This window comes from Rana temporaria, chromosome 4 (assembly GCF_905171775.1).
Source record: "Rana temporaria chromosome 4, aRanTem1.1, whole genome shotgun sequence".
Lineage (NCBI taxonomy): Eukaryota > Metazoa > Chordata > Amphibia > Anura > Ranidae > Rana > Rana temporaria.
The window spans coordinates 349436299-349461025 of record NC_053492.1 but is presented as its reverse complement, the minus strand read 5'-3'; the positions used below and the strand labels follow the sequence as shown (position 1 = coordinate 349461025).

The 24727-nt window shown below is 39.8% G+C and overlaps 1 protein-coding gene across 4 annotated transcripts in view; it reads left to right on the top strand.

Moving 5' to 3' along the window:
* LTBP1 (latent transforming growth factor beta binding protein 1) overlaps positions 1-24727 on the top strand; it is a 447138-nt gene that overhangs the window by 399672 nt on the left and 22739 nt on the right. For all 4 annotated transcript variants that reach the window (XM_040350808.1, XM_040350809.1, XM_040350810.1 and 1 more), the window contains 5 exons: positions 12119-12286; positions 12528-12614; positions 15595-15723; positions 19170-19310; positions 22803-22973. In XM_040350808.1, coding sequence (XP_040206742.1) covers positions 12119-12286; positions 12528-12614; positions 15595-15723; positions 19170-19310; positions 22803-22973 — 696 coding nt within the window. The remainder of the gene's footprint in view (positions 1-12118; positions 12287-12527; positions 12615-15594; positions 15724-19169; positions 19311-22802; positions 22974-24727) is intronic.

Below are 24727 nucleotides of genomic sequence, written 5' to 3'. Positions count from 1 at the left end.
GCAGCCCTCCACAGAACAAAGGGTGTTCATATGGCTAAAATGAAAAGAAAAGAAAGGAGGGCGCACCGACCTTGTGCATTACCACTTACATTTTTTTATTAAAACAGAATAAAAAGCAATGGTCCTACTCACAAGACAATCATAAGTAAGCACTTTTCAGACAGCTGTACTGGACCTCATGGCACCTGCCAGTAGAACTTTAGACATCTGAGCGACTGACGCATTTCTGGGGCGTACCCCCTTCTTCAAAGCCTAGATGGTCCGTGATACGAGAGGTATCACGGACCATCTAGGCTTTGAAGATGGGGGTACGCCCCAGAAACGCGTCAGCCACTCAGATGTCTGAAGTTCTACTGGCAGGTGCCGTGAGGTCCAGTCCAGCTGTCTGAAAAGCGCTTACTCTATTCTGTTTTAATAAAAAAAAATAAGTGGTAATGCACAAGGTCGGTGCGCCCTCCTTTTCTTTTCGCTTCAGTGTTTATACTTCAGTATATCATAGTAACATCTGACAAAAAGATGTATAATTACAAGCATTCCATAAGACCCCTTTCACACTGAGGCATTTTTCAGGAGCTTTTGGGCTAAAAATAGCACCTGGAAAATGCCTGAAAAAAGGGGCTTTCACACAGGGGAGCCGAGGGCTTTCACACTCAGGCGATGCGCTGGCAGGTCGTTAAAAAAACTCCTGCAAGCAGCATCTTTGGAGCGGTGTATACACTGCTCCTCCTACGCTCCTGGCCATTCAAATGAATGGGCAGCGCAGCGGAACCGATTTTAACTTTTTTTCACCCGCTAGCGGGGGTTAAAAGCACCCCGCTAGCGGCTGAAAACCTCTGCAAAAACAATAGTAAAGTGCCACTAAAAATACCGCCAATGCCTCAGTGTGAAAGCAGCCTAAGTGTCAAAGGCTTTTATTGACAATTACATTACGTTTATGAAAAGAGTCAATATTTGCAGTGTTGACCCTTAGTTTTCAAGACCTCAATGCACCGTGGCATGTTGTCAATCAAATTCTGGGCCACATCCTGACTGATGGCAGCCCATTCTTGCATAATCAGTGCTTGGAGTTTGTCAGAATTTGTGGGGGGGTTTTTGTTCACCCGCCTTTTGAGGATTGAGCACAAGTTCTCAATGGGATTAAGGACCAGGGAGTTTCCTGGCCATGGACCTAAAATATATATGCTTTGTTCCCCAAGCCACTTAGTTATCACTTTTGCCTTATGGCACGGTGCTCCATTCATGCTTGAAAAGGCATCGTTCATCACCAAACTGTTCTTGAATGGTTGGGAGAAGTTGCTCTTGTGCATGTTTTTGTACCGTTGTTTATTCATGGCTGTGTTCTCAGGCAAAATTGTGAGTGAGCCCACTTCCTTGGCTGAGAAGCAACACCACACATGAGAGGTCTCAGTATGCATTACTGTTGGCATGACACAGGACTGATGGTAGCGCTTACATTTTCTACTCCCGACAAGGATTTTTCCAGATGCCACAAACAATCGGAAAGGGGATTCAGCAGAGAAAATTACTTTACCCCTGTCCTCAGCAGTCCAATCCCTGTAGCTTTTAGAATATCAGTCTATCCCTGATGTTTTTCTTGGAGTGAAGTGGCTTTTTTGCTGCCCTTCTTGACACCAGGTCATCCTCCAAAAGTCTTTGCCTCACTGTGCGGGCAGATACAATCAAACCTGCCTGCTGCCATTCCTGAGCAAGCTCTGCACTGGTGATGCCCCAATCCCACAGCTGAATCAACTGTTAGACACAGTCCTGGCGCTTGCTGGACTGTCTTGGGCACCCTGAAGCCTTCTTTACAAATGTGGTAGAAATGTTTTTTTATAAGATTAAAGCGGGGGTTCACCCAAAAAAAAAATTCTAACATTACATTGAGCCGAGTTGAGATAATGACATTATGCTGACCTTTTTAATCTTATTGCCGTACATACCGTTTTATCTATATTTTCACCGCAGCTTCCGGGTATGTAATCTGCGGGACTAGGCGTTCCTAATTGATTGACATGCTTCCGACCGGCGCATACAGCGCGTCACGAGTTGCCGAAAGAAGCCGGACTGCGAGTCGGCTCTATACGGCGCCTACGCACCGACGTTCGGCTTCTTTCGGCAACTTGTGACGCGCTGTATGCGCCAGTCGGAATCATGTCAATCAATTAGGAACGCCCAGTCCCGCAGATTACATACCCGGAAGCCGAGGTGAATATAGATAAAACGGTATGTACGGCAATAAAATTAAAAAGGTCAGCATAATGTCATTATCACAACTCGGCTCAATGTAAACCCCCGCTTTAAGTTCATTTTCATGGCAAAGAGGGACTTTGCAATTAATTGCAAGTCATCTGATTACTCTTCATAACATTCTGCAGTATATGAAAATTGCCATCATAAAAACTGAGGCAGCAGACTTTGACAATTAATATTTGTGTCATTCTGACAACTTTTGGCCACATCTGTAGTTCAGGGGTCTGAATCTTCTCGAAGCCAGAATTGTACAGGGTACAAACTAGAGCTGTCCATGCTCTGTCACGTTTCCACTGACAATATAATGTAGGAGATAGGATTAAAGGGGTTGTAAAGGTACAATTTACCTTTACAAAGCAGGAACAAAAATTGTCTCTGGACTATGACTAAGCACTAGTTTCAGTGCAAAATGCATCAGCAGTCGGGTTTTATTTTACTTTGCTGTGACTTTTAGTGCTGTCCTTCTTTTAAAGGCTACAATTTGTTCAGAGTGCGGCTGTCCAGAGACAATTTTTGTTCCTGCTTTGCTAAATGCATTGCCTGCACCTGAGCTGTCTGCAGCGGTGGATGTTTGTTTGGGTTCCCACCTGGAGCGGCTATTCCCTTTTCCCCTACAATTTACCTTTACAGTGCAGTCCTCCTTCACTTACCTCATCCTTCGATTATGCTTTTAAATGTCCTTATGTCTTCTGAGAAATCCTCACTTCCTGTTCTTCTGTCTGTAACTCCACACAGTAATGCGAGGCTTTCTCCCTGGTGTGGAGTGTCGTGCTTGCCCCCTCCCTTGGACTACTGGAGAGTCAGGACGCTTTCTATGTTGCAGATAGAAAAAGGAGCTGTGTGTTAGTGGGCGTCCTGACTCTCCTGTAGTCCAAGGGAGGGGGCGAGCACGACACTCCACACCAGGGAGAAAGCCTCGCATTACTGTGTGGAGTTACAGACAGAAGAACAGGAAGTGAGGATTTCTCAGAAGAAATAAGGACATTTAAAAGCAAAATGGAAGGATAAGGTAAGTGAAGGAGGACTGCACTAAGGTAAAGGAAGCTATTTAGGGGAAAAAAACCTTTACAACCCCATTTAACAGTGTTTTTGTTATTTTGTATGTTAAATGCGAGTTATAAAGAATATCACACATTTTTTCATGGATCATATTGTTTTTCACTATTAAAAACACTTCTTTGTGGTTGACATTATGTGTGAGATTTTATGGGGTGAATTTTGAGGAGGATAGAAAAATTAGCTATTTTAAATGATGAGAAAATAAATCTTCAGGGATTGAATTTTGATTCCTGACACATGGAGACTTACAAGGATGATTGTTTATGTTCTTAGTACAGCATTATTAGGGCCATGTTGGAAGAGAGCTATGACTTTAAATGTAAACTTAATGCAGGGAGACTGGCCTTTGTGATGTGCTCCATAATAACTGAGTAAATAGACCTATTTCAGATCTATCTGCACCACTCACACCAGGTTCTATTTCAGCATGTAATAGAAACTGGTGCGGGGTCTGCACTTGATTAATAATGGGATTGATGCAGTTTTCAGAATAGAAAACTTCCGCAGATCCCTGCCAGGTCAGGCCTGGTGTAAGGATGATGAACTGTCAGCAGGCAGCTAACATTCCTCTTTCTGCTATTGCAATGTTTTTAGTTTCATAATACTTTTATTGAAGAAGAAAAATATATTTTTCCAAAGGGAAAGAAATCGCATTATAAGAACAAGAAAACAATACAGTAGGAGTTGATAGTGCCAAATCCATCTCCAGGTGCCAAGTGATACAACGTTGTGTATATTAAACTCATACGGAGAGTATGTTACAAACAAATAAGTGAAATGTACAGAGCGATTAACAATTGTTGACACCGGAAGCTTACATATCAACATACCAAAAACATAGACTCTATGTAAGAAGACTTGGTACAGTGTGTGTTAAACACTGTTCAGATGTAACTTAAGGAGATAATTAGTAACATTGATTTGCAGATGAATAAAACAGAGTAAATACAAAAGTAACAAGGGTGTAATCTGCAGATGAAGTCAGTTAAACCTAAAAAAAAGTTAAAAGGCACAGTGCTAAACTTATCAAAATATAAAATCTTGTGCAATGAAAGCTCTTGAACAAACAAATAGATCATTCTTAATTCAAACCTTGTGAACCATGAACATGTGAAAGTAAGCAAACAAAATGGAAAAGTTCAATAGATGCAAACTAAGCACGTGTAAATTTTAAATGTGGTATCCAATAATAACCACTAATACAAAGCGCAGTCCATGTAAGGCCCCGTACACACACACGTCCGAGGAACTCGACGTGCCAAACACATCGAGTTCCTCGTCAAGTTCAGTGTTGAAGCCGCCGAGGATCTCGGCGGGCCGCCTTTCCTCATTGAACAACGAAGAAATAGAGAACATGTTCTCTATTTGGCCCGACGCGTTCCTCGTCGGCTACCTCGCTGAAAAGTGTACACACGACTGAGTTTCTCGGTAGAATACAGCTCCGATCGAGTTTCTGGCTGAATTCTGCCGAGAAACTCGGTCGTGTGTACGGGGCCTAAGTGTAAATCTTAGTGCAGTATCCAGTAGAAAGTATTCATCGTTGCAGTGAGCTATCCAGCAGGAACCAATATTCATCCACCGCAAATATAAACCGTGCTGTAACCAAGATATTCCAGGTGGTCTTTTAACTCCTCCAAGCCTCATTCAGCCAATCAATTCTCTTTAGGGGCATTTAACCACCAGTCGTTCACATTGCACAGAGAGAGAGAAAAAAAAAACAGAAGATGCTCCATAGTGTAAAAAAATCATACATCTTTAGTCACATCATTTACCTGTGATGAAGTATGTCCCACAATGCGTGAGCAGCTGAATCTTGGAGAATTCTTCACTGCAGATATATCTGATCTCCTGAACCCCTGGAGCTGCAGTAGTGAAGATCTCTGGGTCTTCAGACAGAACACATTGGTCCAGCAGGGACAAGTTCCTCTTCCTTCTCCTCCATGGAGGAAAGTTCTGTTATTGATTACACTGGCTTTAATATGATCTATGAATGGAGGAGAGAGTCCTGTGATGGATCAGACTCTCCCCTATTCACCTGTTGTGAAAGGGCCTAGATTTACTAAAACTGAATGTGTTCACCTTTGAGAAGAGTAAATTATTGGGGGACACACATATATATATATATATATATATATATATATATATATATATATATATATATATATATATATATATATATATATAATTACATTTTTAACCCTTATGGAAAATGCAATCAATTCAGGGTTGTTGGAACTGAAAAAAAGGTGTACCCTTTGCATACAAAGGGGACTCTTCACTTTAGCTATGTGAAATATTAGACAGGGCTAAAACACATTATTACAACATAAAATATAAATGACTACCAGTATTAAATAGTAAAATGCTAATTCAGGGAGTTATCCTGTTGCCTTTAGGGGGCCACGAAAAAATGTATTTATCTTACAAGAGCAACTTATACTTTCAATCATTGAGCACAAAAAATAAATATTACTAAGTAAACTAGAAGTTGTTAAAAAATATCTGATTGTAAAGAAAGTAAATGATTTGTTGAAATTCCCAACCCAGTGCTTGCAACTTACAGTGCTGCTGGCTCCTGTTCTCTGTTTTGATTCCCCAAACATACATTCTTCACAAGAAAGAGATTACTGTAGACAATGCAGTCTGTTAGCGTGTTGAAGGAGGAGGCGAGGAGAAAGAAGCAAGGGTCTGTCTTGGCATCCTAGGTTAGAGGGGTGTGTGTTTCTATTGATGCACATTGTGTAGGTAAACACAACTGTAGACTCTGTATACAAGGGTGGCCACCTTGAAACAGGAAACTTGGGGCAGCGGTCACAGCACTAGATTAAAGTGGTTGTAAACCTTCCTCTTTTAAAAAGATAAAAACAACCAACATGCCTATACGTACCTGCTCTGTGCAATTGTTTTGCATTTTTCGGTTGAGCACATGAGCTTTGTCATTAGTCACCAACTTGCTTTGAGGTTTTTTTTAACCCGTGGTATGCTTTCTTTGAGATTTCTTTCACCCACAGGGAGTAGAGTTCAAATAATATCAACTTTATAGTGTTTGGTTATTATGCTAAACAAACATCTGTACTATTTGTACTACTTTCTTAAGCTTCAATAAGTTCTGATAAATGCAACTCAAAGCAATTGTACAAAATATAAAGTAAGGTTCTCTTATTAATAAAAAAAAAAGCCCCCTGTCCAAATCTTAATATAATGCAGTCTGATGACTACTTTGTCCAGATTCTCCTTTTGTCTTTTTATGGAATATTATGATTGTTCAGTTGTTTTTCTTATTTTTTTTGCTGGAGGAATGTTATATATAATAAGTGATATATAGCTTATTAGGTGATTTATGGATTGTCATGGTTTTGGCATTAAAATTGTACTATTCGGGACAAATAAATAAAGAAAATGTGTTAAAGAGAAGGCTTAGGGGGAAAAAAACAGTTCTTAGGGTTGTCCCGATACCACTTTTTTAGGACCGAGTACAAGTACCGATACTTTTTTTCATGTAGTCGCCGATACCGAATACCGATACTTTTTTTAAATGTCATGTGACAGTTTTCAAACCACAATACAGACTAAGGATATTTTCTTTAGAATTATGAAGAACTCTAACTCAAGACATTATAAAAGAATAAAAATGAGTAAAAATGAATAAAAATGTTTTATTTGCTTGTCACGCAGTAGTAAAAAACTCAAAGAATTTTCATAGAACATGTTGATAAATACAAAAAAAGTATTCTATTTAGGTATCGGGAGCATTTGCGCGAGTACGAGTACTCCCGCAAATACTCGGTATCGGTCCCGATACCGATACTAGTATCGGTATCTGGACAACCCTAGTTCCTATAATCTTATAAACTTGATGCATCTGTGCTATTTGATCCAGTATTATTTTCCAGACAAAATGCAAATAGACTTTGCCAAACACTTTCATTTACTATCTCCCCCCTCTAAGGCCTGTTTATTTTATAGTCTGGTAACCATTAGGGTGTTGATTGTGTTTTCGTTAGGGCTTTACACTTGAATATATGATACTTCTGCATTCACTTAACTTGTGGTAATATTGTTTACATCAGTGCAATTTGAAATGTCAGAAAGCTCATGTTTTTGCTTCCATGAGAGCCAACAGAAGAAAAATAAGATTTCTGGGACACTGACAAACAAAAAACGTTAAGCCAGCCCCTGTATAACCCAACCTCCAACCATCATGTCTGTTTTTGAGCATGCAGTACATAAGGCCAAAAGCACAAAAGGGTGAGACCTCTGTCCCCCAGATGACTTCAAAGAAAATAATTTTGTGCCAAGTACAAACATTTTCTTTTCTTTATCAACCATTGAGGGACACAGGAATTTAGTGATGCTTGGACATTTGAGCAGTGCAAAGCAGTCCAGCTGAAGGGTAGGCAACAGCCATTGGGAGATCTAACAGATGTGGAATTCATTACAAGAATATCTGAAAAGGTCAATATTTGAAAAGTCACCCGTTTCAGTGAGACTGTCTTCTGTATGTTTTTTAAAAGACATGTTGCATGGAGTAGCAGAAAAAAAATAAGCCTAAATCAGGCAAGGCCTTGTGTATTCACAAACCAGAGCAGCAGATGTTGAAGATGGTTGTAGGCAGCCAGAAGTGACCACGTCAGTGTAGGTGGGCAGTGCAACCAGACCGGAGAGCTACAGAACCATTCAGCACTTGAAAAGCAATTGCTTCCTCTAGGCCAGGGGTCTCCAAACTATGGCCCTCCAGTTGTTCAGAAACTACAATTCCCATCATGCCTAGTCATGTCTGTGAATGTCAGAGTTTTACAATGCCTCATGGGACTTGTAGTTTTGCAACAGCTGGAGGGTCGTAGTTTGGAGATCCCTGCTCTAGGCTGAACAGTGGGAGAAAGAGTATGGAGCTGGAGCGTTCGCACAACACTAACACCTACGAGATTACATCAGCGCTCAGTTACTTAAAGTGGTTGTAAACCCTTACATACCACTTTTACCTTCAGGTAAGCCTATAATAAGGTTTACCTGTAGGTACCGTGCATATTCTCTAAACTTGTGCCGTTTAGGAGATATTCACTATAACAGCATGTGCCAATGTCATCGGCAAATGTGCTCTGAAGAAACGGCGCGCTCATGCTGTTTCTTTAGCTGCTGTGCCATCACGGTGGCTCACGCGCGCATGTGTGGGAATGACGTTATCGTGGCTCCGGCCAATCACACCCCCGGAGTCCACAATACCCCAAAAATAACTCCGGGAGACATGTCGCCGGCCACATCAGTGTGCCAGGACTGCTGCAGGGTCATCGATCTAAGGTAAGTATTTCATAATGAGCTAGTATGTAATGCATACTAGCTCACAATGCCTTTGTCTTGCAGGTTCTTTTTTTTGTTTCTGTGGGTTTACAACCACTTTACACCTTCACTGTTGTAGGATTGTGGTGGCCCAAAGGTACTAACTGTGAGATAGGTCCCAGTGATTTAGCCTTGCCAACCTTACTGAATATCATTATAATATAAAATTAAACAACATTGTTATAGCAATCAGATTACTAAATTCCTGTGTTTCTACATACATGGATGATAAAGAAACACATGCAGTATTTGCTTCTCTATGCATATTATGCAGTAATATATGTATATATATATATATATATATATATATATATATATATATATATATATATATATATATATATATATATATATATATATATATATATATATATATATATATATATATATATATATATATATATATATATATACATATATATATATATATATATATATATATATATATATATATATATATATATATATTTGAATTGTGAGCACTAGCATTTAACCTGACGGTGCAGTTTATAAATTACCTCCACAAAGTGTTACTTGATTCACACACCATGGTCATGCTCTGAACATAAATACAAATTTTCAAAGTCAGAGTTCAAGTGGACATATACAGTAGTGCATTCACCATGTTGTCACTGCACCTAAACACCTTGTTGGGTACTTATTGCTGTCTACTAATTTGACAGAGAGATTACTCCCAAACCCTAGCACATCTGTAACAGGTGAAGAATTGGCCTTCCAAGCATGCTATAGCAAGTAAGGTCTCTCTACACCTTTAGAGAATGCAGTATGAATTGAGTGATATAGTATTTTGTGACCTATGCCTTTAGCAACTTCAGTTGTACACTGAGAACTTGCATTTTCCATCCAGTCATTGCTGTATTGCACCAGTTATCCCCACTTATTTCTGTAATCTGGTAATCCTTAATGCAACAGCTGTTAATAACATAACACACAGGAAATCTGGTGAGACAAAAAAAATGCTATGAGCTTCATACAGCCACCAGTGCATTGATACCTGTTTAAATTGGTGGTCATGATGAGAGAGGGAAGCTAAACACAAGCTTCATTGAGTACACTTCTATTGCCCATGTATAGAGAGAGGTATGTGTGCTTATTTAGCAGGGAATTACACTTCAGCAACTTTCTTCATTGGATTTATTATTTTGTATATATATATATATATATATATATATATATATATATATATATATATATATATATATATATATATATTAGATTATATATTTAGGGCCTCTGAGTACCTTACGACATGTGTAATGTCAACTATCAAAACCTCCATTCTAATCCAGATTAAAAAGAGGGCAATTTAGACAGGAATACAGAGTCTTTGGCTGTAGTCATAGTAGCAAATTTGAATCACAGCTATCAGATACAGTCAGCTGGATTACCATATGTCTTTCCCCAGGCTATCAGCCTGTACAGCCTGACAACTTTGTGAATTTATAGATTTCCTGGAACACATAAAGGGTATAACAGATATGGTGTTTCTAGCAATAAGCAAAGATGAAAAAAACCTTTCTAAGGTTCTAAACCTTGTCTATAGTTTCTAACTGAGCTTCTTAGACTTTTTAGGTAACCCATTAAAAAGAAAACTGTTTAAAAGCATATAAACATTAAAAAAAAACTGACCCAAAACCATTTCAGTTTTTCCATCTCTTTTTAGCTAAATATATACATGAGTTTATAAAGTTTCTAAATAAACATTGCATACACGTCAAAGGATTTACAGAGCACTATGGGGTAGCTAAAGAGAAATTACAGCAAAAGTATGTCCCGTTCAGGCACCATCTAGCTAGATTTCCCAAAAGTTTTGCATCAGATGGCAAAGGAACAAGAGAAAGAAGCCAAGTGCTCCACTAACTGAATAAAATTTAAAAAACATTCTCACATGCAACCTGGGGGACTGCTTATATGAAAAGTGACTAACAATTCGAATCAAGATAAACGTACTCATTTGCTGTATGTGTCTGCCCTAGCTCAGATGTGCATGGCCAACCTAGAACATTACCACCACTCTCTGCTTCTAGTATACAGCTGTACTTAACTGCTTTGCTGAGCACAACATGAGCCATTTAAAAATAAATATATCCTAATCAGATTCTGTGCACCGCTATTAACATGTCATCTAGGAATATGTCTACAGTATGTATATAGTATAATTAGCTCTAAAGGTACCCTGTGTGGGGGGTTATTTTAGGTCAGAGCATCAGTGCAGACCGATTCAAAAGAAGCTTGAGTGGACATGAATGTCTAACCTTAAAATAACTTTGAGTAAGTGATGACTATGCTTCTGTCCTCCCTCACCATTAATAACCTGCAGCAAAGAAAGGTAGCATTTTTTTAACTTATCTTTAGCCTGTCATAATGAAACATTTGGAAGAGAAGTGGCTACTATTAAACATGTGTTTTAGGTGGCAGGGATCTATATAAAATCTTTTGTTCAGTCACAATAAACAATTTATTGTAGCTACAAAGTAAAAAAGGTATCATTTGCAGTAATCCAAAATAACAGATAAACCAATTCCTTTTGTTAACAGATTTGAGAAATCCAATTTGTTAGAAGGATTGAGTTGAAAAGACTTGGCATATTTTTTAAAACAGCAGTTGTGCATCTGAAATCAAAATAAGATCAGATAAAAAAAAAATTCAGACAACCACAGTACATAAAACAAACTACCGTATTTATTGGGTGCAAATAGCGCATTCGTGTTAAGCGCCAATCATTCAATTTGGACTACCTCAGAAGGGACAGGACGAGTGCCGTCAGATTACATACAGTGAGAATCTCCTGTTTACTCGGCAGCCTCTTTAATATAAAGTACTGCCTCCTGGGCCAGCTATGATAGACAGAACAGTGGTCCAATGCCAGCCCAGGAGACGGGACTTCCTATTACAAAGGCCGCTGAGTAAACAGGAGATTCTCGCTGTATGTAATCTGTAGGCACTTATCCCGCCCCCTCCCTGTCCCCTCCAAAGTAGCAGTAAGGTGAGGCTGCATTGATGACACTTGAGAGGCTGCAGCTGCAGATGGGCATTGATCAAGCTGCATTGGTGGCAATGGTAAGGCTGCATTGGTGGCAATGGTGAGGCTGCGGATGGGCATTGGTTAGGCTGCAGATGGGCAATGACCCTTATTTTGCTTCACAACTCTTTATTTAAACCTTTATTTTTTTCCTGAAAATTCCCTCTTTAAATGAAGGTGCATGTTATACACCGATAAATACAGTAATTAACCAGCTTTTTCATTATGCAACCCTTCCAAATAGCACCTGCTACAACAACCTGGTGACCTCTCAGCTTTGGTAGGAAATATCGGAATTTACATAAAACTATTGAATCTTGTTATTCATTTTAACTTTTGGAAAGAAGTAAATGTCTGAGGTGATTAACTCTATACAATAAAAGCTGTAGTTCATATCTTTTTTTTGTATGTGTTTTATTTTTCGTGCAGATGAGCATTATGATGATGAAGAGAAGCAATGCTACTACAACCTCAATAATGTCAATTTCTGTGAGAATGTTCTTACTATAAATATCACTAAGCAAGAATGCTGCTGTACTCTTGGAGCTGCTTGGGGAGACACCTGTGAGATGTTCCCTTGTCCAGTCTTAAGTTCTGGTATGTATATAAAGTGCATATTAATAGCCAGTATGCATGTAATTTTTATAAATCACAAGTCACCCCCATAAGGTAGTCTAAAATACATGTTCGCTTTTTTATTCATTCAATAATATATCTACTTGAGAACGGAAAAACTGAGGCTACAGCATCTTATCAAGCATGAATAACATTTATATAAATAAGGTTGTGCCTATGTTTATGTATAACAATTACATTTTTGTCTTTCATTTTTTTTCAGATGATTATGCATTACTGTGCCCTGAAGGGAGAGGATATGTCCCGTCAAAGGAGTCACTCTATGAGGGCAATGGCTTGACCTATGAAGGTTAGAATATTTGTTCCTGTTTTTTCAAAACAAACATGTGCAGCAGTGCAGTTCTATAGTAAATAATTCAATATACACTATTAAATGCAGCAATAAATGTATTTGGTTGATTAAAGCAGTGGTCGTCAACCCCCGGTCCGCGGCCCACTACCGGGCCGCAGCCCTTCTGCAGCCGGGCCGCGGGTGCGAGCAGGCGGCATGACACTTTTCTTACTCCTGCCGTCGTTCTGTAATCCTCACAGAGCCGACAGCAGGAGGCAGAACAATTCTGGGTGGAGGGCGGAGCTGCCCGAGATTATAACACAGGCGATTGGCTGCTAGGACTGTCCTTCATCCTAGCAGCCAATCAGCCAACTCCACTATTCTCTGTTTACTGCTGCTAACTCTCCTCAAGCAAGCTGCACTTCCGCCCTCAACTTGCTCTCCTTCCCGGGTCACTTCACCTTCTTCCCTGTTACTTTTAATGTGGTCAGCAGCTCATCTCCGCTCCTCCCCGTCTACACTTCTCTCTGCCTTTTCTGCATGATCACACAGTAAGTCACTCAGTACCTATCCTCCTCGCTCCCCTGCTTAGTTCATTTTTTCTCCCTTCTCCGTGGTCTCTTATCTGCTGTTCTCTCAATAAATCTTCACCATGCTGCCTGCCGTCTCAGCTCAGCATTCCAGACAGAGATCTTACACCCTTTCCATCCCAGTTTGCTCTTAGCTCTCATAATTGTCCTGTACTCACCATGCAGCCTAGCACAATCTCTGCATTCTGTCACTAATGAAGACATTAGCACATACTTTTACCACCCCAACCTCCTCACCAATTCTCTCTGTTCTAATCTCTTAGCCCCCCCCCCCCCCTTCACATTGAAGCAATTTGCCATGCAGTTTGACAAGTCACATCCTATTGCCAGCAAGGCAGTGTTCAAATCAATGCAACACCAACTTTGAGTCGCTGCATCAATTTGAAAAAGTAGTACATGCGATTTAGGGTGCAATCTGTGAATGAAGCCACACAGATGTCTTCAAAGTCGCAACCCAAAGTCACACTGAGATGCGGCTCTAAAATTGTGCCATTTTCAGGTTAGGTCGCACAATTTCAAAGCCACAGTCAATGTGAACGGGGGCCAATAGTAGATTCACACTGGTGTGCTGTGGTCTGGCCACAGTACGATAGTATATGCAGTTTACCCACAGTTTTAGGTGCGCTCCCATTCAATTCTCTTAGACTGTTTTCATGAAAGCAAATCTCAGACTTGCATGCTGCATCCTTGATGTGCAATCAGAAAACACACAGTCCACTAGAATTCAACAGGAGCACACCTAAAACTGCAAGTAAATCACACATACAAATCGCACCGTGGTCAAACCACAGCGCACCAGTGTGAAACCACCATAAGGCTAGGTTCATGCGCAGTCAGGATCATGCACAAAATTGTGCCGCTTCATAGGAGTGAATGGAGGTTCCGATCAGGTCCGCCTGAAAAACTGACAGACAGACCTGATCGGAAAGCCCGTGTGAAAGGGGCTCAAGTTCGAACCGGGGGGGCGCACTTTGCCATCTTCGCCCTGGGCGCTGGATGACCTAGTCCCAGCACTGGTGAGGGGGTGAAGTAAAGCGCTAATATCTGAATGTGGGGGGAGGATTCCGAGCCTCAGGATTGCTGTGATGTGGGGGGGAGGGGCTGAGGACATTAAAGAGGAGGAGCTGAGCACTGGAGTGTGGAGGGGGGGGGACCGAGACTGGAGTGTGGGGACTGAGGACTGTAATGTGGGGGGGTCTGAAGAAGTTAAATTGGGGTGACCAAGAACTGTCATATGAGGGGGGCTGAGGATATTAAAGTGGAGGTTGGGAATGTAATGTGGGGGGTAGGCTGCCACTGATTCTGCATTATGGTGGGTTTAACTATTTCATTTATTACTACAATGTAATAGAAATAATGCGCTGACAAATTGCCCGCGAAAAATCGCTTACCCCCCGCATGCCATCCTCAACCGGGCCTTGGCAAAATTTTGTTCCACTCAGCCGGTCCCCGGTGCCAAAAAGGTTGGGGACCACTGGATTAAAGTATCAGCTCAATATTAGCTTCAGTTTTCTTTAGGTGTACTTAAAGCATGAAACTATATTAAAGGCTCCTGTATGACAGTCCAGACACGGACCATATCCAGGTACACTGTGGTGTACAATAAAAACAATAAATTAGGCAAAACACTTCCTTGACCTCCATTAACTGAACCAAGTTTTCCTTCCTTTGTGTCTTATAACCTTCCCCCTCCAAGACCCTGTAACTCACAGCAGAATGGTTCAGCAACAGAGGCAGTGCAGTATATCCAGAAAGAAGAATGATTGGTAGTGTGATATCTGCCCAGCCGTATATTTACCAACATCATTTATGCAACTTGGTTTAACTTTTGTAGTGAGACTGTTCAGCCCTCTTAAGCCTCGTACACACGATCGGATAACTGATGGAATCTAATCCGATGGATTTTTTAGTCAGAATTCCGATGAAACTGACTTCCATAAGTCTTGCCTACACACCATCGGTCAAAAATCCGACCGTGTCCAACGCGGTGACGTAAAACACTACGACATGCTGAGAAAAATTAAGTTCAATGCTTCCGAGCATGCGTCGACTTGATTCTGAGTATGCCTGGATTTTTGACCGACTTGCCCACAGACGATCGAGGTGACTGAGATTGGTACTTTGTTAGATTAGAGCTCCAACTATACAGAATTGCCTTGACGAAGCAGTGTGGTTTCTGTGATCTGCAATTATTTGCAACCAACACCTATTTTTTTAATACACAGGGTTTAATGAGTGATGGCTATTTCTATTTTTTTTATTTTAAATCTAGACTGGTGCTTTTTGTTGTAGATGGTTTATTTTATTGTAAATTTTTGTTTTTCCATTTGTGTCAATAGTTCTAGCATAAAAATATAAAACTTCACAATATATTTATCCTGTTTTTAATGTATCTATGACTCTTTCAGATGCTGATGAATGCCTATTATTTGGAAAGGAAATATGCAAAAATGGCTTCTGCTTAAACACTGAGGCAAGCTATGAGTGTTATTGCAAACAAGGCACATATTATGATCCTGTGAAGTTTCAGTGTTTTGGTAAGTCAAATTCATACTTAGCAGCTATCAATATGTGTAAATCATGAAGTTGGAGGCTTGTACCACAATTAACCTTAATGGCTAAATGGCTATCCATCATGCAATATGCTTACGCTAGTTAGGAGTTGGAGATTAATGCTACTGGGCAATTAGGACTGGGCAAAACACACTTTTTGCTTTAAACAGTGGCCATGACAGACAATATGATAAATTAGATATTTGCATGAAAGAGAAATAAAGTTAAAATGGCATCTAGTCTTTGCCTAAAAACCAGAATGATTTGTTTTCTTTGCGTAGAAACTGTTATGCCACGTACACACGATCAGTTCATCCGATGAAAACGGACCGATGGATTTTTTCATCAGATATCCGATGAAGCTGACTTTCATCAGTCTTGCCTACACACCATCAGTTAAAAATCCGTTTGCGTTAGAACGCGGTGACGTAAAACACTACGACGTGCTGCGAAAAATTAAGTTCAATGCATTCCGAGCATGCGTCGACTTGATTCTGAGCATGCATGGATTTTTAACCGACTTGCCCACAGACGATCGTTTTTTTCTATCGGTTTTTAACAATCCGATAATAAGTTTTTTCACCGATGGGAACAAAAATGATGGGGACCACACACGATCGGTTCGTCCGATGAAAACTAAGGGGTTAACAAGGGGTTAAAACTTGGCACAGGTTATTTTAATACTCATTTTTTTCAAGTGGTCTTAAACTTTTGATCAGGACTGTATATGTATATATAAAAAATATATATATACATATATATACACATATATATAGTCATTATTTATATTTTTCTTTAAGCTTCCTTTTGTTTACAAACGGTTTATTGAAAAATAAGTCTCAATACAATTTAATCATACATTGTTAAGAGGTATATACATACAGATGGGTGCAGTAAACATCAGCATAATGTATAAGTAGCAGTGATATAAGAGGGAGGGATACAGAATCTTTAATCTTTCTATTGCTGATATGTAAGGAGGAGGCTTCCTTCTGCCTAATAACAGCAGCTTCTCACCCATATTCTCCACCTCTGAGTTGGAGAATCTGGGAGAGAGATATTTTACAGAGATGGCCAGTGAGATCTGAAGATCTCACCTTCATTAACTGGTCATCTGTGTAAAAGTAAATGACAGAAGGGTGTGTCCTGTGATGAGAAGTAAAGAACAGTTCTCAACGCCTCATCTCGGCTTCATAAACTGGCATACCATTGAGATCAGCCGTGATCATCAGAATCTTGGTTCTTCTCTGTTTGATAGATGTACACCTTTTACAGAATCTTTATCAGACTGTCAGACGCTACAATAGAAATTACATAGGGGGAGATGTACTAAAGCTGGTGCCCACAGAACCTGGTAAAGCTGTGCATAGTAACCAATCAGCTTCTAGTTTTCTATTGTCAAAGTTTAATTGAACAAGTTGAAATTAGATGCTGATGCACAGCTACACCAGTTTCTGTGAGCACCCGTTTTGTAAATCTCCCCCATAGAGTCTAAACTTTGACATGGACCTTAACCACTTCCATACAGAGCATTTTCACCCCCTTCCTGCCCAGACCAATTTTTAGTTTTCAGCGCTGTCGCACTTTGAATGACAATTGCGCGGCCGTGTGACGTCGCTCCCAAACAAAATTGACGTCCTTTTTTTCCCACAAATATAGCTTTCTTTTGGTAGTATTTGATCACCTCTGCGGTTTTTATTTTTTGCGCTATAAACAAAAGAAGAGCGACAATTTTGAAAAAAACACAATATCTTTTTCTTTTTAAATTCAAAAATATCATAATTTTTTTAGAAAAAAAAAACTTTTTTTTTCCTCAGTTTAGACCGATATTTATTCTACATATTTTTGGTAAAAAAATCGCAATAAGCGTATTTGATTGGTTTATTCTAGCGTCTACAAAATAGGGAATAGAATAATGACATTTTTATTTATTTAATTTTTTTTACTAGTAATGGCGGCGATCTGCAATTTTTATTGTGACCGTGACATTGAGGCGGACATATCGAACACTTTTGACACATTTTTGGGACCATTCACATTTACACAGCGTTTAGTGCTATAAAACTGCACTGATTACTGTGTAAATGTGACTGGCAAGGAAGGGGTTAACACTACGGGGCGCTGAAGGGGTTAAATATGTTCCCTAAAGTGTGTTCTAACTGAAGGGGAAGGGGGACTCACAAGGGGAGGAGACCGATGTGTGTTCCTCTGTACTGGGAACACTCATCTGTCTCCTCACCGCTGACAGGACATGGATCTGTGTGTTTACACACACAGATCCATGGTCCTGCCGTGATTGCAGGCAATCGCGGGTGCCCGGCGGACATGGCGGCCGCCGGGCACGCACATCGGGGTTCCAAGCAATGTGGCGGGAGCGCGCGTGCCCCCTAGCGGCCGGAAATGCAAGGACGTCATATGACGTCCACTCTGAAAGAGGAAAGGTTCCCGCCGACGTCATTTTGCAATGACTCGGTAGGGAAGTGGTTAAATAGAATTATTTTTGCAGGAAAATATTAAGTATTCTGTTTTCTACCTTGATTTGTTCACCTATTGGTATTCAGGTTTATGGTAAATTCTACCACATTTATTGCTGTTGCAGTTAACAGTTCTTTTGCCATGTATAAATGTACTAGTGTTGCCTTACCTATAACAGCAGTTTAAATTGCCAGTTATATATCAGTGAATATGGTTTGCTTCCTGCCTGAACTCTGTGAGATTTTGATGAAAAACACAGATTAACTTGTGTTAATATTATTAAGCATTTTGTTAATATAACCAATATATAATATAGATTGGATTTTCTTTCTTTAAAACAAATCCTTTTGATTACGCCCATTATTTTTTTCAAAGAACATGATGGCCCTTGGTAAAATATCCTTGGATTTCCATAAATCAGAGTGACTTGGAAATATGAACCACTTTGTTAATGATGGTGAATTTCTCACATCAGTAAAGTTCACTTGCAGGTCCTTTTTGGAATTCTTTTCTAGCGAAGGGTGATTATCCAGCTAATTTGTGTAACCTAATGCCACACTTTCTTCACAAAATCACCTTCTTCTGTCTTCAAGTGTAGACCACTTGCTAATCCGTCTGCAACTCTTTGAGAGAGTTTTGCTAGGTAAGCAAAAAATGCCTTAAACCTAGCAAAGTATTGGAGAGCAAGAAGTCAATTTTAAAGCCACAACAAAGGAATCCAATGGCTTATTCACTCCTTTATTACTATATCAAATTTCATAGCCTGATCAAATTATTTACTCAGCATTCAAATACAGCTACTTTGCGCAACTTTTTATTACTACTGATTTACCGCTGACTGTGCCCAGTGGAAATGAGTTGCCGGGAAATACTCCTATTTCAGATAACAGTAGCTCATAAAAATTGGAAATAACATCTGTACCGTTAATACATTTGTGATTCCTATCTACTGTAGATAACAATGAATGTGATGACCCAAGCAGTTGCATTGATGGTGAATGTATCAACACGGATGGATCATACAGCTGTTTCTGCACACGTCCGATGGTTCTGGACGCTACAGGAAAAAGGTGTATTAGACCACTGGATGCAATTGGTAAGTTACTAAATATTGACCTATAGCCATCTTTTACTGGAAAGGTTGAGTACTATTCTGAAAGAACAATAGCAAATGTTCAACAACCTGTGGCTACTTTGTGGACAGAGAAGCAAGTGGTCAGTACCCAGCTGTGTTTTTTGTAAGATGCCACAACGCAAGATAAATTACCAAACTAAACTCCAAAAAGATGCTGCTCATCCTTTTTTTTTTCTTAACAGTTCAGCAAACTCTATTGAAAGACTTATTCAGCTTTACATTCATTAACTGTCTCCATCTCGGAATAATACCACACTGGTGTCAAACCAACACTTTATTCATTATTCAGTTTCTTCTATTATCAAACTATTCAAAGTTTTAGTCAATAGCATTACCCTCTATATCTATCTAACTTTTAAAGATTAAATTATTTTCCTACCCGTTTTCTCCCTCCTTCTATGATACCCACTTGCTGACTGCCCCCCCCCCCCCCCTAATGACAAATAGCATGCAGTGGTCAGTGAAATGTAATTTGCAACCCAGCATAAAGACTGCAGAAAACAGGATTATGTAATGTACTACTTAAAATTATGTAGCCTCAACATTTAAGCCCCATACACACTATCAGTCTTCCTGCACGTTTTTCTCTTCAGTTTTACCAAAACCATCTACCGTATTTGACGGTGTATAAGGCGACCGGGTGTATAAGACAACCCCCTAATTTTACATTTTTTTTTGATTTTTTTGCTTGTACTCACCGTATAAGACGACCCCCCCTTCCAAGGCTTTGGACGCTTCATATTTCTTCCTTCTGAAGCCATATCCTTCTTCATTGTTGCTGGAGCCATATTATTATTCCTTCTTGCTGGAGCTGGAGCCAATCATTGCGAGCGATGTATTCTATTAATAAATACAAAACCTGCTTGGATTGGCAGCAGCTGTAATATAATCATCCCGGGCCTCTCTGACACTCAAAGCCAATGCGAGCAGGCTACTATATGGAGCCTGCTCGGATTGGCAGAGGTTGTTACTCCAATCCAAGCAGGCTCTGTATTCATTTGAATACATCGCTCACCGGCATTGGGTAAGCGGTATATACTGTATGTAGCCGAAGCTACATACAATATTACCGTACATTCAACAGGCATCCGAGCAGTTGACCCGGCGTATAAGACGACCCCTGCTTTTTGGACAGTTTTTTTAAGTGTAAAAGGTAGTCTTATACGCCAGCAAATACAGTAATATGAGGTCAAACCTTAAGAGTTTCAATTTGTATGCAATCAGGCTGGCCCTTGCACTACATGGTTTTGGTAAACCTGAAGAGAAAAACCTGCAGGAAAACTGATAGTGTGTATGGGGGTTAAGAGTGCAGCGGTGTTGGGCATGTAACATACAAATAATATAGTATGCAGGAGTGAGTAGCATGTACCAAATAACATAGCATGTGCAGGGGACAGGAATATGTAGCATATGAAATAATGTATAGTGAGGTTGTCTGTAGTGTATAATGTGCAAAATAATCTATAGATTGCAGGGATAATATGTAATGTATTACCCCTTTTATTGGCAGTCTGTGGGTCACAAATATGTTGTCTTAAATATTTGATCAGTAGAAGGAAGAATGCTCACTTACATTGATATTCAGTGAGAGTAAAAAATGCCTACTTACTGTATATTGGTGGTCAGTGGAGAAGTGCCACCTTACATTGGTGGTAAAATGATCTTAGGCCTTACAACCACACTTATGTGGGATGGGGATCCCCCACCTTCCTAACTTGCTCAATACAACTAGACAGAGTTCAGCTTCTCAACTTACTCTTAATTGGCTTCCTTGGAAGCAGTAATTAAAAAAAAAAACAGTCTAAATATTCATACAGGAGATGAAAAAAGAAGCAGAATCAAATAGCTGAAAAAGTTCCTGTGGCATGAAAGAGCCATCATTATTGGAAACTATTTGTCTGTGATAGCTGAAATGATTTTAAGACCTGAAAAAACAATTGAATAAAACATTTTTTGTGATGACTGTGGAATGTTTTTTTTTAATCATCTGTATGGATATTTAAAAGGTAATAAATATTCAGAAATGACTGGTTCAGATATTTCTACTTCAGGCAGTTTTCTTTCTGAGACATTCTCTTTAAAAATTGTTAATTTAATTTAAAAGATAGCTTAATGTTTTTGTAAAAAATGTTAGGCGCATATTAGGCAGAGGAGGTAGTTTAAAGTGATATTAAACCTTCCTTTTTTTCTTTTAAAATTAAAATAATAAACATAGCATACGTTGCACGCAGCAGACCCGATCTGTCTCTTTTCAGGTCCCTGCTGGCACTCCTGTCTCCTTCCCCCATTGAGTGCTCCCATAGAAAGCCGCTTTCTAAGAGGGCACTTGTGCATCAATTAATAATTGCTCCCTCGTCATAAGATTTGATTGGCAGGAGTCAATGACCAACACTTCTATCAAGCTGCCCAGTGAGGAGGGACAGAGTCAACAGAGGCTCTGCTCTCATGCACAGGGCTGGATCGAAATCAGGCTCAGGTAAGTATGTGGGGGGGGGGTAGGCCGGGGGGAAATCCTCTGCAGCAGAAGGTTTTTACCTTGAGGCATAGAATGCCTTAGGGTCAATAACCTTAAGGCTTTAGAACAACTTTAACCCTTTGCTAGGGCAAAATGGCATTAATTTCAATTAAGCTATCATGACGCAGACCCTGCCTACTTGTTCTTAGTTTGCGGCTACAGCTGGGTCTGTTTTTAAGAGCTGCGGCATTAAGAGGCTGTGAACACAGCACAAAGATATGGCTGTGCAGGGAGGCCATTGTGAGGGCAAAGCCCACTCCTGCCTTCTCTGTGCATAATGTTTGTTTTTACAGAACATACAGCTATCCTTAAGGCCCCTTTAACACTGGGGCAGTATGTGCTATACCGTCGGAATTGTGGCGGTATTCGGCTGCTAGCGGTGCAATATTAACCCCCGCTAGCGGCCGAAAAATGGTTAATACCACCCGCAATGTGCCTCTGCAGAGGTACATTGCCGGCGGTATTAACGCGGTGTCCCATTGTTTTCAATGGGAAGGAGCGGTGAAGGCAACTAGCATTTTCAGCAATAGCGATATTTGTTTCATGACAGGTTTTAAAGAAGTAGGCTTGATGTAAACTGTATTGCCCTGTAGGCCACTCTGTGACTTTAGATCTTTAAGGCTCACATATCAGTATAGCTCATACAAGGTATAATTAAAATATATGTATTCCTGTATACCTATTTTAATGTAATGTTATTTCCCAAAAAGCAGGAATAATGAGATCATAGTGCAACAAAAGGTAACATGCTGTCCCTCTAAATTATGTTCACTCTAGGTACTGGCCTACACATGCTGGCTTACTAGGGTATTGTCTAGAAAGATGATCTACTTTTTTGGTTGGAGTCTTGTACTGAAAAAGATTTGGGCCATTTTATCACAACTTTGCATTTATTCAGTGCATGTTTAGGTAATGACGTACAATTTGATTTTTCACAGAACCTACAGAAGAAACTGATGTGTTCCAAGATGTATGCTGGCAGGATCTTAGTGAAGACTATGTGTGCAGCCAGCCCTTGGTTGAAAGGCAGACTACTTACACAGAATGCTGCTGTTTATATGGGGAAGCATGGGGCATGCAGTGTGCTCTTTGCCCAATGAAGGACTCAGGTGAGCCAGTAAAATTAATACCTGTACATGCTTTTTTAGTTTTTTGGGTGTTTGCCTTACCTTTTCCTTCTGATAAACAGTTTATGTTCAATTAACAGAGAGGGAAACATGATTATCAGTGTTCATCTCAAGGAAGTTTTGCAGAGCATTGTCTGTAGTTACTTCGTAGACATGGCATAATGACTTTTCTGTTTTCTATCATCTCATGTCTATGAGTACCGTTACTGGCAAGTTTTTGCCCTTTGTGACTTTTTAAAAAGCTCCATTCGGAACAGGTATACAGGCACTTTTCTTCTATAGAATGTGTCATTTGCAGTTCGTACAATGGTTTGATCCCAAAAAGCAGCAGTCTAATAAAGAACACACCTATTCACGATTTACTGAGGTCTATGGTGAATATTACCTGTTTGAAGTGGTTTAAGTGTATTCATTGGCTCTCAAATGAGCTTTCACACTTTCAAGCCATAGGATCATACATATATATCCTGGAGTTGCTCCAGCACTCGATAGACTTTGGTAATATTTACTGTTTCCATAATACCTAATCATGGTTTCTGCTTGAGAGATTTATATGATAGGTTTCAGACAAGAGCGTAATGTCTGTGCAGCAAAGGATAATTTGTCTTTCTAAAGCGTGGAGATAAAACCTGGAAAGTGTTTACCTAGACAAAAGTGTACAGTAGCAATGTTGAAATAGAAAACCTCAGGTTTCTCAAAATGGTCGCACTCCCTCCTAACCAGTTCATTTCCCAAGAGTGTGCTGATGCAGCTCCCAGACATGAGGAAGGATGCGTGGCTGTCTGAACAAAGTTACAGCCATCTGGAAAACAGGCTATAAATTGTCTTTTTTCAGGGTCTTGCCTCAAAATTAGCTTGGCTGTAAATTTACCTTTTCATTCCTAATGGAAGAATAGCTGTGGGGCTTTTGTTGCTTTTTCCATTCCAACCTAAAATATTATCAGCCTTTAGGAGACTTGTTTTGCTACCAGAAGATCTATCGGCAGTGACTGTGAAGGAAGGGAAAATACTGTTATGAAGCGGGTTATAGACTTCAGAGAATTGGGGAAATGTGCCTGATATGATCACCTCAGAGTGCCTGCCTTTGTTGTAAAAATACTTCTGTTAAGCCAATGGAGGTGGGCAGGAGAAGTGTACAAACAATTCCAACATCAACTTATATGAAACAGAATCTAAACAATCACTTCATCCACAATAAATGCTTACAGGCGACTCAATAGACATTAGATTGTCGCTTGATCTGGCCAAAAAAAAAGGGACATATTGTGGGTCTGTCATCTAATATCTACAAGAATTGTATTTATAGCAGCTAGGAAAAGCAATCGCTCTTCTCTCCTTCCAAAATCTAATTTCACTAATGTTTTGATGTGTAGAAGAATGACTTAATCTTAAAAAAAGATACCATCCAAGGTGGTTAGCAGATGACACTGTTTCTTCCTGTGATGTAACCTTCTTGTCACCTTCCCCACTGTCATATTACTTAATGAATGTTATTGCTCACAAAGACAATATCCATTTTTGGTAAAATATAAAAGGATGAGGTTGTGTTGTCTAAATAGATACCAATGATTTTCTAAGGCTTAATATTGTGCATGCTAAAAAAAAAAAGAGCACCCTAAGTTGTCAATAGGCAAACATATAAAAGCCATAAATTTAGAGTTGACAGTAAATTGATGGCTCTAGAATAATTGCTGTCACTCCAATGTTTGCAGTGATATGTAACATGTGTGGTGCAA